Genomic DNA, 16435 nt, shown 5'->3' with positions numbered 1-16435 from the left:
ATCATAGAATTACTTTAGAATTACTCGTATTAGCAAGCTTTTGAAGACTTGATTCGTTCTTAGACATTTACGTTGTTTGACGTTCGCTTTGGAATTGATTTATTGGTTGCTCTGAAGTTAGCTCATGAATCCAAGTGCCTCCCTTGATGCCTTCACTAACCTCTTGTTGCATCATTATTGTTGACTAAAATTATTGCTGTCTTAAGTAATGTAACTAAATATTCTATTGGTTATATGTAGCCAATTTGTACGTGTGTTTCCTTACTTAACACACGTAGCCTCAAATTATTTCTGTTCCGGAACGCGGAACTAAAGATAATCTATTATCTCCACGCGACAAAATTTCTTCTCGCTTCGAATCACCGACATGTGGAACAGCCTCCCCGATGACATCGTTGGCGCTCCAAGTATGAACGCGTTCAAGAACAGACTAGATAAAGCTATGGAAAAATATATGTTCAGAATTGAAATGCCTAGCACCATATCGAACCCGGTGGAAGTCTAGTAGCTTCTTCAAACTATCGCCAGTCATGAAAAGATCCGGTCAAATGACACGATTTTAGATCTATGAACAAGTCACGAAAAGTTCAAGAGTCGGCGACAGGCCACATCAGGCCTACGCTTCAGCGCCATCACTATGTTGTGTTATGTTATTGATAAAAACTTGTTGCCTAGTTAACAAAGTTGTGCATGTAACAAAATTGCGTTATTGTATTATTTAGACCAACATTTGTGGCGTATCTTTTATTGATGGAACTCGTTAAAAACTAACGTTCATCGTTACTAGGTAGCATCAAAAATCATATTCATGACTCTATTACTCAACAGTTTGGTTTCTTTTATTCTGTAGCATTGCTACAAAAAGTTTGCTGAGGTATCTTTTAACAGTGCAATGCGTTGGCATCGTAGATGAAATTATTAGAATTATATTGAAGGTATCTATTAATGAAAGCATCTTGCATTTCAGGCGTCTAGTAATGAAGGGATTTAATATTGAAGGCCTATTGCAATATCCTAGAGAACGCAAATCAGTGTCTTCGCAATCTGTCATGACGTCACCAACATAGCTGATGAACGATGAATTATTCTCTCGTATTTACTTATAATAACGTATTATCTTTCTCATCGACCTTTCTTTGGTGGACGCATTTCTCCTCTTCTGATTAACTGTGGTGAACAACTTTGTCTGCTGAGGTATGTCAATTGTCGTTGGCTGTTTCAAGCACTATTGTGTTCTTGACCGCATTGCTATTGATTGCATGAACCGGTATAGAAATGCCCATTAATATCGCGTTAGGAGTCCTGCCTTGCGCTTCTACTAGAGTAAAGGTATGAATGCCAAACAATATTTTAAATTTATTTCGGTTGTCTCTGTAACTGAACTAATTGAATTTTGTTGTGACATTAAGACAATAGTTTTGTTTCTTTTTCTAAGAAATTGAAACCGTCGAAAAAATATCTAAAAACGGCATGTTGTTCAATGGAAAGAATTAGATGGCCATTATCGCACGTGCGATTTCTTCCTCCAATAATAAAGCACAAAACTGACTAAGATGCCAGTCAGCACTGACATAGGAACTAATGGCAGCTTTTAAATCCCATTTACATCAAATTTTTACCCAATTACCAACAGGAATTTCTCATGGTCTTTTTTTTTGCAGTACGGTTAATAATAATGGGAGATTTGGTGTAATGCGTAATATTTGTAGTTATTAAGCAAACTAGTCATCGTGAACGGCAATATTTACGATATTTCTTAAGATAGAGCATTTAATGCTACCGTAGTTTTTACTTAATTATAACTCGCATATTTGTTCTTCATGATGATGTTCATGAAGAACAACTCGACTTGCCAGATCTTCGCGATTGCTCATGGTATATATAACTTTTAAAAAAGGCAATCCCGTTTTGGTAGAAGTTTTTTTTCTAAGTGCAATCCCTTTTCGTCTCTAATTTCACAAGCAATTACGTCTTTGAAATCTGTAATGGGCGATGATAAATTGTTACTTCCTGCATTCTTCTCTTTAACAATTACCCATCAACGATGAACTGTCCGGTCGCCTTTCTGTGCAATCTGCTCTCAAAAAATGTACGCAATTTTTTTTTCTTTGTCGTTGTAAACATCTGGAGAATCTTTTCAGCTTTAAGAGGTCGTAATTCCTTCCCAGGATCATTTCAGGTTCAATTTTTTGTGTGCGTGCGTTACCTATTGACCTTCCCAATGAAGTGATGCCTCCGAATAAATTAATATAACCCGTTAGCTTTTTTCGGCCGTGCCAAATATCTTTCAATGCCAAGTAACCTCATTGACAAGGAATGATGTCAAGCTGCCAGGAGCCCAAGTTTAGGCCAGTATGTTTATCCTTAGATTTAAATTAGTTCTAGTCTCGTTAGACTAACTCTTCAATTCTTTACCCTAATAAACTAATTGAATATTGTCGCAGCTTTCTTTTCCCTGATATTTTATTGTAGCTCATGGTATTCAATGTCGATAACTTTAACTTTATCAACTTGGTCTGCAAGACACATCTGCGGCGGGCTCCTTCAGTGGCATTATTTTTACACTGTTTCTAGGTCGAAGTTATCCTGTTGTCCATGTGACCACAAGAACTTAATTCGAACAGATCATCACAATTGATTCTGTTTGAGAACAATGTTCGGGAAAAGATTTATTTTAATAAAGGTCAAAAATTCAGGCTGTAATCCATCTAAGTCCACGCGCAATAGTCGCCATTCTTGCTGCTGCACACATCAATATTGAAAAAATAATGGAAAAAGCATCAAAGAATGCATTTTGTTTTGATTGCGCGATACTAGAAATTATAAATCTCGATTTCACAAGACATTTTTTTGTTTCAATTCTGCTATTAAGACATACTCTTATTATTGATGGCCAGCGACTTAGGTAACGGGGCCGACGAAAATGTCATTACAATACAATGAATACAATTATTTTCATTTCGCTCACTCTATGATGAAACAAAGTTATTGAGGATGAAAACAAGTCAAATAATTGTCGCACAAGCGAACTAGAAAGTCATGGGAGCGTGGTGGTAAAGAAAGTTGGTGCAGGTTAAGCATAGGGTGACGTGATATTCTTTACGTCGTCACCGGGAGCACTGAAGTAAACTACTGCACTACTCGGAATACTTACAGAGAATCAGATGAAATCTATCGTTACACTTTATGCTGTGTTCACTGATCCATCAAGGCATTAATGATTATTTAACAATTTGTCGTGATTCATTAATGGTGATTTAATAATTACTTATCTGATTATGATATGAGACTTGATATCATCATGGCCACCTTTTTTATCAGTGAATTTTCGTGTTAAGTTTTGCTGTTCATGTTACGGATGAGCCTATGTCCAGAGATTATTATAACAATTGTAAGCTTATGCACCTAAGTGGCACACAAAAATGGCACCTAAAGATGACGCAAAATTACTTTTCTCGATTATCGACTTTTGATTTAAATAAATCCGTGATCTTCCTTGATGAAATCCGCACCTCTCTCGCCGATCATGATGCTCGGGGCATTCGTGTTACCTGAAAATAAATAAAGATTGTAAATTGAAGTTTTTAGCAAAAATTTGCACATGAATATTTTCGATACCAAGTACCACAACGAAAACTGACGAGCGGACGAAAAATATCGAAACCTAGGTAAATTTGAGTAAAGGCTGTTACGTACTTTTCTTATTGAGGATGAATTTCTTACCGTCAAAGTGATGTGTGATCAAGGAAATAATGATGATGGTGATATCATGACTGTTCATTCTTATGTAAAATATATAATACAAGACTCTCTACCTTGACTTGAGGTTTAAATGAATTAGTGAATGAATCCGTTTAGTGCGGTGAAATTACAGATTCAGAGGTTTACTGATCACAGAACCGTTCCGTTAACTTTGGCTTCTCGGAACAGAACCAACTGGACCAGTGGACCACTGGTTTTAGTTAACAAGTATTTATCATTGTTTAATATTCTAATAGTACTTCTGGAATCTTCCTACTTCACTTGGAAATTTTCAACGAGTTGATTCCTTTTAGAGGATGAAATCATATCCTCACAGGTGAACCCGAGTAAAAAGTTCATTCAGCAGGTTAGTTCGGCAAACCGCTTCGACACTTACACGAACTCGCCTGCGCACTCGAACGCAAAACCTAACTTAACGCTCAGCTCGCCCAGTCATAACTCCTTCAATACTGAACGGATTTCATTCAAATTCGAAATATAAGTAGGTACTACCAATGCGCTGTGATAGGAATTATGGAATTATTGGGGCTGCTCGCCCAGTCATAAATTAAAGTTTCGAATCGGTGTTCGGCACGGCAGGTTTTAGGACCAACCGACCAACGATCCCATATAGCACCTGGACAACAATTTTATGAACGCTTTCGGAACGAAAGTCGAAAAGTTTTGCGTCATAAATGAGTAGCTACATCGTATGTTTATCTACGATACCATCATACCAGACACCCATACACAAAATGTTTCTCTAGTCATAGGCAGGGTGGTCGAGTGGTCACAGTTCAGAGTACCAGAATTGGAGCATTGAGTTATGGGTTCAGCCCCAGCATCCTTTACATTTTTGGTCAAAATCAGCGAGGTGGCCCGAGGGTGTTAGAAAATATTTAAAGCCCAGCAAGCTGCTGGAATTCTACGGTTTCAAGAATCGGCGCCAGCCGCCAGGAGCGGCCAGGTCATATTTGGCCTAATGATTTATAGTAATGAATGCTGACACAACTATTATTACAAATGCTAATTGAAAGTGGGTAAATCGCACTCACCCGAGGTGATAAAGGGCATGATGGATGCGTCGATGACCCGAAGCCCGGAGACTCCCCGCACGCTGCACACAAAACATTTGTAAGAATAAATTTCAAGACGCAGGAATGCTGCGCAAAAAGTAACTTTAGAGTATATAATTTTAAATTTTTTACAAGTATAGTATGGACTTTTTGCAGTATAGAAATACTTTCTATGAGAATACCTCGTAATTTGAACTTAATTTATGCGGAGGATTAGATACCGACCAGCGTCTGGGATACTCACAGTAATCGTGAGGACACAACACTCCCTGGGTCTGACTCGGGCGCCATCTTGCAAGTGCCGGCTGGATGGTAGGTGGTTGACGCCATCCGGCGGATGAAGCAACGCCAGTAATCATCCGATCCGTAACTCAAATGCTTGCACCCAGTAACTGGCTGAAAATTCAGTCATCAAATTAACTACCATCCCTATTTTAATCAATATGCATTTACGACTTTAGTGTTGTATCGTGCATTTACTTCTATGAATCTTTATCGAGGACTAGAACTTTTATTATTGGAATAAAAGACAGAACAAATAAATACATTCAATATCTTCCTCTCTTTTCCTCTCTTCTTACGCGATCGTTAAACCTGGCACCGATCCTCTCCCGCATGACGGTAGTATTTCCTATGGCGAGCGCGAATTTGACACCTGGAACATACGCAAGCGCAACATACGTTAAATTTATAAATAAATTAACGAATAAAATTTTAAAGCCGCCTCCATTTATCAAATGACATGTTCAGAAAATTGAAGTTATAAGACTAGAAAATAGTAGTTAAATAAACATGAAATTCAAAAGAGAATCCTGAATTTGCTAGAGAGGCGGGTTTTGCTTTACGGAACTATCGTTTCTTCGATAGTTGTCTCTACTTCCAAACAAAATATTGCATAAATTTAAGACTAACCATTATTATTCCTGATACATTCATTAATGCCATTATATATAACCAATAAATCCATTGACGTCATACAAAATACATAAAATTTCAATTGTGAGACAACTATGTGCATAGCTATAACAGTTTGGACTAATCAGTTGGACTAACCCTCCAAAAATAGTTCAACATCGTCCGGGTGGCTGAGGAAGTTGGGATCGATCAGCGGAGGATCTGCAGGATCATTTGACCGTAGCGTGATCGATCCGCGGCTTTTGGGTACAGTCAACATCGGGCCAATGTTGAAGCCTTCCTGGCCCTGGTACGGCTTGAAATAGTCGTTGTACACCTGCAATAATAATATTTTTTCTTCAAATGTTCCTATTTGAATGAAGATTGTCGTCCATTGTAAGAACGATCGAACGAACCGCGGACGAAATATTTGGTCAAAAATATTTAGAACATTTGTAATATTTTTGGCCGCCAATATCTTTGATTTATTTCCATGTTATTCAAATGTTATACGTTGAAATTGTTCAGAATTTCTAATGTGAACTCTCTGCTTCAAAAGACGAATCCGGCTAGAGTTTTGTAGTAGAATTTTCTTCAAACTTTCCTTTTTAGGAAAAACTTATTTGCCATATTTAGCTTCTGTAATTGTTAAACATCCGTCATCGCCGATTACGGTACAATGGGTGTAGAGTTTCAAAGCTTCAGTGAGATGTTCATTGTTCATTGTTCAGGTGAAAATAGTATTCTACTTAAGCAAAGGACCCACCAGAAAAACTTCCACATTTACTAACGGATCTTTCTGAAACTTCACACATATATGTAAAACCGAAATACAAGCAGATTTTGTTCGTGTGACTTTTTCGGAAAAACTAATAGAAAACGTGAAATTCATAGAGAACGAACAAAAAAAGGGCACTTCAAAAATCTATCTCCTCCTACAGTTTTCAAGCTACAGCCATGAAAGATAAACCATTCGATTCGTAAAGACCATACCAATCGAGTAACGAAGCCCGATTTTTTTATTTTTGCCTTAGTTTTTTTGCACGCATTTTCCCGTTTTCTTCTCATTTTCTTCAGATTTTCCTCCCTCCCCCCGATTTTGACTCCAAAATATGCACAAATCTAAAAAAGAGCTTTGTTACTCGATAGGTATGGTCTTTACGAATCGAATGGTATATGTCTAATCGCTGTAGCTTCAAAACTCTAGGAGGAGATAGGTTTGCCGCGACAACAAGTGTGAATATTCAGGAGAGCGCGACAAAGTCCCGCACGCATCGCATTAGACACTCAATGTAGCAAGGAGCTCAATGCTACTGGAGCTTGATTCCAGTCAAGGATGGTGGGAGCGGCTGCATGTGCACCTCCTAATATGACGCCAGGCGGGTAACTTAGGTGCACCTCAAGCAGACACTCTATTTAAAGTGCTCGCAGCGAATTTCCTCCTATTCTATTTGTTAAAGAACTCCCCCACCCCACTCCCTTTCATGATCTGTCGTGAACGCATAAATCAACGTACAGAGATTGCAATGGTACCGTTGGATAGGGCAGAAAGTCAGCTGATGAGACTAAAAACCAGAAAGCCAAATCCGAAAACTTTAGGGTAGACGCCCCCCTTAAAATCTACGCCATCAGAAAGTAAAGTCATAAAATGTATAATTTAAAGATGTACTAACACATTATCAACGAAATTATGAATTGTTGTATTAAAATGAGTTGCTTTAACCTCTCTCTTGAAGCCGACAGTGGGCGAGATGAGCAGACCGAAGTCAACTCCGATAGAGAGCGAGGCAATGAGGAATTGCATGTCCGGGAAGGTCGGGTCGCCCTCCCGCAGGCGCACCCAAGCGTTGCCTTCCATCCCAAAAGGTGCACTCAAAGGACCTTTTTTAGTACGATAAATTTTAACAATACGATAGCAAAATACTTGAATTTCTGCGAGACAAGACGAAGTAATGCAAGGCACGTGGCGCGCTAGAAAAATGATACGATTATCAAAATGTTAACAGAAAAGTCATGGATTTTCAGGTGTGTGCAAACTGAGACTTTAGGCTTGTTAAGTGTGTTCCCTGGCAAACGCGTCTAATCCGTCTATGTCAACCCGTCTATGCCAACTCTCTGCATGAATGGCAAATTTAGCACGGTAGCAAACTACTCCAATTATTGACGGGCAAAGCGAATGCACAAAGTAATTGATCAGATCGTATCGGTGATGTGCAATATGCGTTTCGTTGATCATTATAATATTTCAACACAATAACTTTTAGGTTTAATCAAGTGAAGAGTGCAAGACTCGAACAAATAGAAGTATACTTTCAGCACCTGATCTTTTGGTGATGTACTCAATTTTTGACGCTGGGCTGAGCAGGCGCTGCAAGGAGGTGGCCATGCCCTTAGGAACATACCAAGAAATTCCAAAAATGGTGGGATGGTCCTGAAAATTTTGCCCGACTCCGGGTAGGTCGACCAGAGTTCGAATCTTTGAAAAATTTTCAAACTTGTGTTGAAAGGAAATCGAAGAAAAATGCAATGCTGAAAATTAATTGATCTATGGGAGATTGAAGTTAATAAAGGAATGAACTTTATCAAAAATAATTTGCACAGATAGCAAAGATGATTTAACCAGAAAGAGCTACAACCTGAGTGGTGTATCGATTTGTTCATGATTCAAAAGCTTCTGTATAAATTCTATTAAAAAAATACCGAAATCATTGATCTTTAGGGGATCTATATCACAAATAATCAAGGCATAATGGGAACAAACTATTTAAAAATTCATGACTATGATAAGCAAATACGATGAAATGACGTGTAGGAGCTATAGTTTATGACGTCTATTGTATATTTAAAAAACAATGCCTTAAGCAATCTTTGGGAGATTCATTAATCAAATTATCATGACATAATGTAAACAAATTATAATGATTTATACCCAAGACATCCAAATCAAGTGTAATGACGTAAAAAATACAAGAGTTTAGCGCGTCTCACCCCCAGGGCCTCGAGGTGCTGTCGCGGCCCCACGCCCGAGAGCAGCAAGAGCTTCGGCGAGTCCAGTGTCCACAGCGCCAGCGCTCAGCACGACCTCCTTGCGGGCATACGCGCGACGCACCTCCAGTGCAAATCAACAATTAAATGGAGAAGTAATAATAAAAATTATTGAAACGTCCTCTAAACATGGTATATAATAATAATTATCTAAATGTAATTAAACGAGGGAAATAATAATCAATGTCAACTGCAAGTTTGTTACAATTAACTAAAATTCCTCGGATCTACAGCGCTAGGAAATGTTATGGGAGCCCTTAGCTATTAAATGGAGGAATAATTGACAGCTAACGAGTTAATTATACTAACAATACAGACGTTCATAACAGACGTTCACTTGTTCATCAAGTTCGCACCATGTCTTATAATTACACGTCATTACTCGTACATCTCCGAGGATATCTTCTCTCATGAAAATATGGCTACTACATGAATATATCAACAATGATATAGCATTGGAGCCCTAATTCCTATTCAATTCGATGAATAAAAAGTTTCAGGCTTAAATAAGTAATGTCTCGCCGCACTCGATTGCGATGTTTGTACTCGACGCCGATGGCGCGAAGGGTTCGATCGAACAAAACCTGCAACGATGAAATTCAAAAATTAAAAATTCACAACATTGGCTGTACTTTCCAGAAAAAAATGTATTATCTGTTACAAATTATTACTTATTAAATGAGAGCTCGATGTTTTTGAACGTGACAGTTGAATTGATGTTTGTTTTAACGGCTGGCTGTGTTTTGGCATTTCAGTCTGATAACGTAGAGCGTTGCTTTACTCACTTATTCAGTAAATTTTAAACATAGTGTTTGAAATTTTCTAAACTCGTTCATCCTCCATTAAGTTTACCGGATCAGAAATTAATGTTGAAATGTTAGTGTTACCTTCAGTTGCTCTAAATAAATTTACTAAGAAAGAATATTCTTGCCTTCGTAACTTGTGAGTCCGACTGTATTCTGAGGTTGCGTCTGTGCAGATTTGGTTTAATGAAAGACTCGGCGGCCGACTGCCGCAGTCCGTCCTTCACGGTCACGTCGGGTTTCGCCTAACTGTGCGATCGGAAATTCTAAGCGCAGATGCATGTTTTCGTGCGGATCGCTTAGGTGATTGCAAAACCGCCTGCCTTACTCTCTCGACATTTTTTGGCGTCCTAGTGGTTTTGGAAGGACCTGGTTTTTGTTTCCACACACTGCCTGTATTCATAAAAGTATTCACCCACTGAACGATTGATGTACGACCAGGAACACGACCAGTGGGCGCGACATTACACTGCCTCCTAAACGCACGCTGGGTTGCAACGATAGACCGGCCATTAGAAAAGTACACAGAGACTGCGAACGCGCGCTCCTCTCTCGACCACTGCATGGTCGCAACTGAACTGAGTGGACGAAAAACTTCATAGCCCGCGCACCATATTGCGCATGGCGCCACCTTCCTAGGACTAATGGCCGCCACGTGGCGCGCAATTCAAATAAGTAAGTTCCCGCGCCGCACCCTGTATATGGTCGAAAACATATGGCTCATCTGTAATATTTTTGGCCGCCAATATCTCATATTTATTTTTATATGTTATACCTTGAAATCGTTCAAAAATTCTATTGTGAACACTCTGCTCCAAGAGACGCACCCGGCTAGTGTTGTGTATAGTAGCATTTTAATCAAATTTTCTGTTATATGCAACATTTATATGCCATATTTGGCTTCTGCAACAATTTTTAAACATTTGTTTCAACGCCGAATACAATGCAATTGGAATAGAAGTTTAAACTTCTGTTAGATGTTCATTGTTCGATGTTCATGTGTAAATAATATTTTACTTTCAGTCTACGCAGCCAGCAAGTATAGTCATACAAATGTCTAATTTAAAGCTGTTCTAACACATTATTAACTAATTCATAATGTGTTGTATTAAAATGAGTTGCTTTAACCTCTCTCTTGAAGCCGACAGTGGGCGAGATGAGCAGACCGAAGTCAACTCCGATAGAGAGCGAGGCAATGAGGAATTGCATGTCCGGGAAGGTCGGGTCGCCCTCCCGCAGGCGCACCCAAGCGTTGCCTTCCATCCCAAAAGGTGCACTCAAAGGACCTTTTTTAGTACGATAAATTTTAACAATACGATAGCAAAATACTTGAATTTCTGCGAGACAAGACGAAGTAATGCAAGGCACGTGGCGCGCTAGAAAATTGATACGATTATCAAACTGTTAACAGAAAAGTCATGGATTTTCAGGTAGGTGCAAACTAAGACTTGAGGTTGTTAAGTGTCTGATTCCTGGCGAACGTGTCTATGCCAACCGGTATTTATGCTGCAAGAACGGCGTATTTCGCGCGGTGGCAAGCTACTCTAATTATTGGCAGGCAAATCGAATGCACAAAGTAATTGATCAGGTATCGGTGAAGTGCAACATGCGTTTCGTTGATCATTATATTCTTTCAACACAATATGATGTCAATATCTAAGTTTAAACAAGTGAAGATTATACCAGAATATATGAATGGTTGCAGCTAACAATAGTCTCTATAATATTAATAGAATATTTTGGACAAACTCGAAGAGAACGCAAGACTCGAACAAATAAAAGTTACTTTCCGCACCTGATCGTTTGGTGATGTACTCAATTTTTGACGCTGGGCCGAGGAGGCGCTGGAAGGAGGTGGCCATTCCCTTAGGAACATTCCAACAAATTCCAAAAATGGATGGATGGTCTTGGAAATTTTGCCCGACTCCGGGTAGGTCGACCAGAGTTCGAATCTTTGAAAAATTTTCAAACTTGTGTTGAAAGGAAATCGAAGAAAAATGCAATGCTGAAAATTAATTGATCTATGGGAGATTGAAGTTAATAAAGGAATGAACTTTATCAAAAGTAATTCGTACAGACAGTGAGAATGATTTTTAAGGTTTACCGGAAAGAACTACAATTTGTTATTAACAAATGTTCATTTTATATATTTTTAAAATTGCTTAACGCAAAAACTAGAGCACGCACCGAGATGCGGTTTTCTGCGTTAGACGCGCCTTTTCAGAAGCTACAAAATGATGCAACTTGAGTATAATTTCGTTTACGTTTCAAAAGCTCCTGTATAAATAAAAAAAATAATACTATAAACACTGATTTTTGGGGATTTATATCACAAATGATCAAGGCATAAAAAGAACAACTATTCAAGATTCATTCCTAAGATAAGCAGAAAAAATGAAATGATGTGTTGAAGTTATAGTTCATAAGATTTATCGCAAATCTGAAAAACAATGCCATAAATAAGCAAATCTTTAGGAGATTCATATAACAAATCATTGTGTTATAGTGTGAACAAATTATTAAAGATATATGCTTAAGAAATCCAAATTAAGTGCAACAACGAATCCCTGCCGTCAGGTTTAGGTACAAAGTCTGGAGGCGCATAAACGTGCCCTCGGGACGCAAGAGTTTAGCGTATGTCTCACCCCCAGGGCCTCGAGGTGCTGTCGCGGCCCCACGCCCGAGAGCAGCAAGAGCTTCGGCGAGTCCACAGCGCCAGCGCTCAGCACGACCTCCTTGCGGGCGTACGCGCGACGCACCTCCAGTGCAAAAACATGAATTAAATAGATGAGAAATAATAAATATTATTGAAACGTCCTCCAAACATGGTATATAATAAGAATTATCAAAATGTACTATAACTAAGAGAAATAAAAATCAATGTTGCCTAAGGCAAGTTTATTAGAATTAGTTTTTATTCCTCGCACCTAGAGCGCTAGGAAATGTTATGGGAACCATTAGCTTTTAATGGAGAAATAATTGGAACCTGACGAGTGAATTAAACTAACTATACGGACGTTCATAATGAGATTACACAAGCTCATCAAGTTGCATCAGGTCTTTTAATTAAACGTCATTACTCGTACATCTCCGAGGATATCTTCTCTCATGAAAATATGGCTACTACATGAATATATCAACAATGATATAGCATTGGAGCCCTAATTCCTATTCAATTCGATGAATAAAAAGTTTCAGGCTTAAATAAGTAATGTCTCGCCGCACTCGATTGCGATGTTTGTACTCGACGCCGATGGCTCGAAGGTTTCGATCGAACAAAACCTGCAAAGAATAAATAAAATATGTAACTCAGTACTCACTGCAGTGAGTGACAGAGAGCGCATTTTCTCGTCGACGAAAACTTGAGGTCACGGACGGACGGACAGACGGACGGACAGACAGACAGACAGACGGACATGGCGAGCCCAATAGTGCATTTTTTCCATAAATCAGAAAATGCGCTAAAAATGGCTGTACATTCCAGAAGAAATGTATTATCTGCCAGAAATTAATACTTATCAAAGTTGGAGCTCGTTTTTTAGAACGTGACAGTTAAACTAATGTTTGTTTTAACTGCCGGCTTAGATTTGGCATTCCCTGTCCTATTAGGCATGGCGTTGTTTTACTCACTTATTCAGTAAATTTGAAACATAGTGTTCTAAATTTTTTAAAATTGTTCATACTCCATTAAGTTTACCGGATCAGAAATTAATATCAAAATGTTAGTGTTGCCTTCAGTTGCTCTAAATAAATTTACTAAGAAAGAATATTCTTGCCTTCGTAACTTGTGAGTCCGACTGTATTCTGAGGTTGCGTCTGTGCAGATTTGGTTTAATGAAAGACTCCGCGGCCGACTGTCGCAGTCCGTCCTTCACGGTCACGTCGGGTGTGTTGAAACCTGAACAAAACTTTTCTCGTAATACGGAATGCTTATTAGTAACCTTCCTTAATGATGATATTTATTCTTAATGTTAACTTTCTCTTCAATAATTAAGGCGTATAATCTGTATGAATCCGTCAGGTAGTACAAGAACATATCTTGGCAAACTTTTTTTAGCAAAAGAGTTCAATAAACTACAGGAACGTGAGAATTCTACACACACATATTTTGATTAGCCATTGACTGCAATTCATTGCAACCTTTCATGAATATTTTGTATTCCTACCCCGCTTGTACGCTTGTATTACCGTAAAATGTCCTAATTGACTCGTTAGAAATCAGCAAAAAATTAATTATTGCAAAAAATTAAGTTTACATTTTCTGGCATTGATATGTAATCTGCTAACCGTCATAAAATTTTTCATATGCGCCATAATACTCGTGCGTATCTTTTACACCCCACATTTGCAAGCTTATATTTAAAGTCCTTAAAACTCTTTTTTTTTCTACGGTATATCATAACGCAAACTGTCACAACACAACTTCCTCTAACCGTAAAAATACAGCAAAACGATATGTTAAGACCTTATCCCGCACCCACTTATGATGATAAATCATAACGTAAACTGTCATAATTCAATTTCGTCCAGCCGTAAAAATACAGCAAAACAATTTGTCGAGCCCTGATCCCGCACCCACTTATGATGATAAATCATAACGTAAACCGTCATTATTCAACTTCATCCAGCCGTAAAACATAGCAAAACAATTTGTCAGGCCCTCATCCCGCACCCACTTATGATGGTAAACCATAACGTAAACTGTCATTAAGCCCTCATCCCGCACCCATCTGCGACGCGGCGTTGGTGTCTAGGCTGGGGTACCCCAACTCTCTGCCTGCGTCCAGGTAAGCCTTCGCCAGCGGCGTGCCGTAGCGCTTGCTCTCCACCGTCATCGGTCCTCCTACGCCGTGGTACGCCGCTGCGGGGTATAGTGCAGGGAGTCAAACATTGGTTCATTATAGAACGCAATATTTCAATTTTTTTATTATTCACATAAGCAAACCTATCTATGCACAACGGCGGATAAATCCCTTCTTACAATGAGTTTAACGGAGTTATGCAATAGAGTACAAGTAAAACTGGTTCTGGCTCCAGTCTACTTAGTCCGGTAAAAAATATTGAAAAATCCAATGCACTACAGGATCTTATCTGTAGGAATGCAAACAAAATCAAAATAGTGGGTAATTATCGACACAACCCAGATATATGAGTAGCGCTCACTGTTTTCTGGTGTGATTCGTCCTCTGTAGTTCTCAGATTTTTTGAAATACTTCAACACCGTTTTGTAGTCCCAGCCATTGTTGCCCAGAGCGGCCCACCGGTCGTAGTCGTAGCGGTTGCCTCGATTGTACATCATGAAATTCACGGCACTTGAGCCCCCGATTAATTTTCCGCGAGGGAACAAGTTTGCCTGTTGTCGAGCGTCGAAATTCACAGCTCCAATTGACAACGACGTTTGAAAATTTGTTTCAATATAATACAGATCACCTTATCTTCTAAAAATATAACCCCGTACTCACTATAGTGAGTGACAGAGAGCGCATTTTCTCGTCGACGAAAACGTGAAGTCACGGAAAGACAGACGGACAGACGGACGGACATGACGAGCACAATAGCGCCTTTTTCCATAAATGAGAAAATGCGGTAAAAAAGTTTTTTAAGTTTAATCATCACTCATATGTATGTACCAACTCACATTATTAACGTAATTGAACTGAGAGTATTTTTGTGGTGTGGTGCGGTAGTTGTAGCCGTAGCGGCCGTAGTCGGGCATGGAATAGAGCATCATACCAGGCACTCTACTCTCGGCCGGCGGGGCACCTCCTGCCTCCAGAACCAGCACCTCCCACGCCGGGTTCTCCGACAGCCGAGCCGCCACCGGACTGCCCGCAGATCCCGAGCCCACTGTAAATTTTCATCGAAGTTTTAATAATTTTAAAGGTATTACAAATATGATGGGATTAGTATTTATAATCCAGACCCCACAGTCAATTGCGGTTGCCAGAGTATCAAAATTTTAATGATTATCGCGTGTAAAATATTTAGCAAATTATAGAGGATATGAATTATATAATTTTAATTTTATTCGCTTTATTTGGGACTTGACCATGCCAACAAATGTTCATCATAACATTGTTGCCAACAAATGTTTTCCCGCTCACCGATAATGAAGTCCACAGAGACGTCATCCTCTACGATGTCCGTGGGGAAATTCGCTTGCCCGATCAGTAATTTCGCTGTGAACCCAACTAGGGCTGCCATAGCAGCATTAATTGCCGCCTGTCCCATTCCTGAACCTCGTGGTTTAACCCTAAATTAAAATAAAATATTTTACGTGATTCAACAATGACTAAAATCAGTTATGTAGATTTCGCTTGACAGATAACTAAATTTATTTCAAATTACTCATACATGAAGGGTTCGTAATATACATAGTCGCTCTAGGAATCTGATAAATACTCTGTGTAAAAAATTCACACTGAACGTTAAAAAATGTATATAAGATTCTTATTTTATCACTTCTAGGCGACACTTTGAGATTAAAGAAGATCCAAATGACCACAGAAGCTTGGATAATTAGGACGGGTAATAATTCCGAAATATTCTGTACTATCATACGCAATACCTTTAGCAGCATTTTTGAATCAACAAAAATGCTTTGAGTAATGAAATTTCCCTGTTCGGTCAAGAATGCACTACTCTTTTCCAACCAACAGTCCATTTAATAACTTTTCTTCTTCTCAGCGCTGGCGAAATTTTTCTATAATACATGTATTTATAGGCACTCTTGTTGAAGTTGCTTATAAGGAACTCTTGCTGATGGTGTTCACAAGGTCCATATGGTGGAGGTGTTCACAAGGTCCATATGATGGAGGTGTTCACAAGGTCCATATGGTGGAGGTGTTCACAAGGTCCATATGGTGGAGGTGTTCA

At 39.0% G+C, this 16435-nt stretch overlaps 1 protein-coding gene across 1 annotated transcript; it reads right to left on the bottom strand.

Annotated features, from left to right (window-relative positions):
* Window positions 1-2656: 2656 nt before the first annotated feature.
* LOC108667521 (glucose dehydrogenase [FAD, quinone]) lies at window positions 2657-15966 on the bottom strand. Its single transcript, XM_047884997.1, has 14 exons — window positions 15664-15966; window positions 15198-15406; window positions 14723-14912; window positions 14286-14420; window positions 13336-13457; window positions 12785-12841; window positions 12205-12318; window positions 11355-11511; window positions 10688-10845; window positions 5871-6048; window positions 5399-5472; window positions 5062-5213; window positions 4797-4858; window positions 2657-3551 (listed from the first exon to the last, which is right to left on the bottom strand). The coding sequence occupies exons 1-14, from the start codon at window positions 15788-15790 to the stop codon at window positions 3475-3477; spliced, it is 1812 nt and encodes a 603-aa protein (XP_047740953.1). The 5' UTR covers window positions 15791-15966; the 3' UTR covers window positions 2657-3474.
* Between the last annotated feature and the right edge of the window lie 469 nt (window positions 15967-16435).

The sequence above is a fragment of the Hyalella azteca genome, unplaced genomic scaffold (assembly GCF_000764305.2).
Source record: "Hyalella azteca isolate HAZT.00-mixed unplaced genomic scaffold, Hazt_2.0.2 contig16679, whole genome shotgun sequence".
Taxonomy (NCBI): Eukaryota; Metazoa; Arthropoda; class Malacostraca; order Amphipoda; family Hyalellidae; genus Hyalella; species Hyalella azteca.
This window is presented reverse-complemented; position numbering and strand designations above follow the sequence as displayed.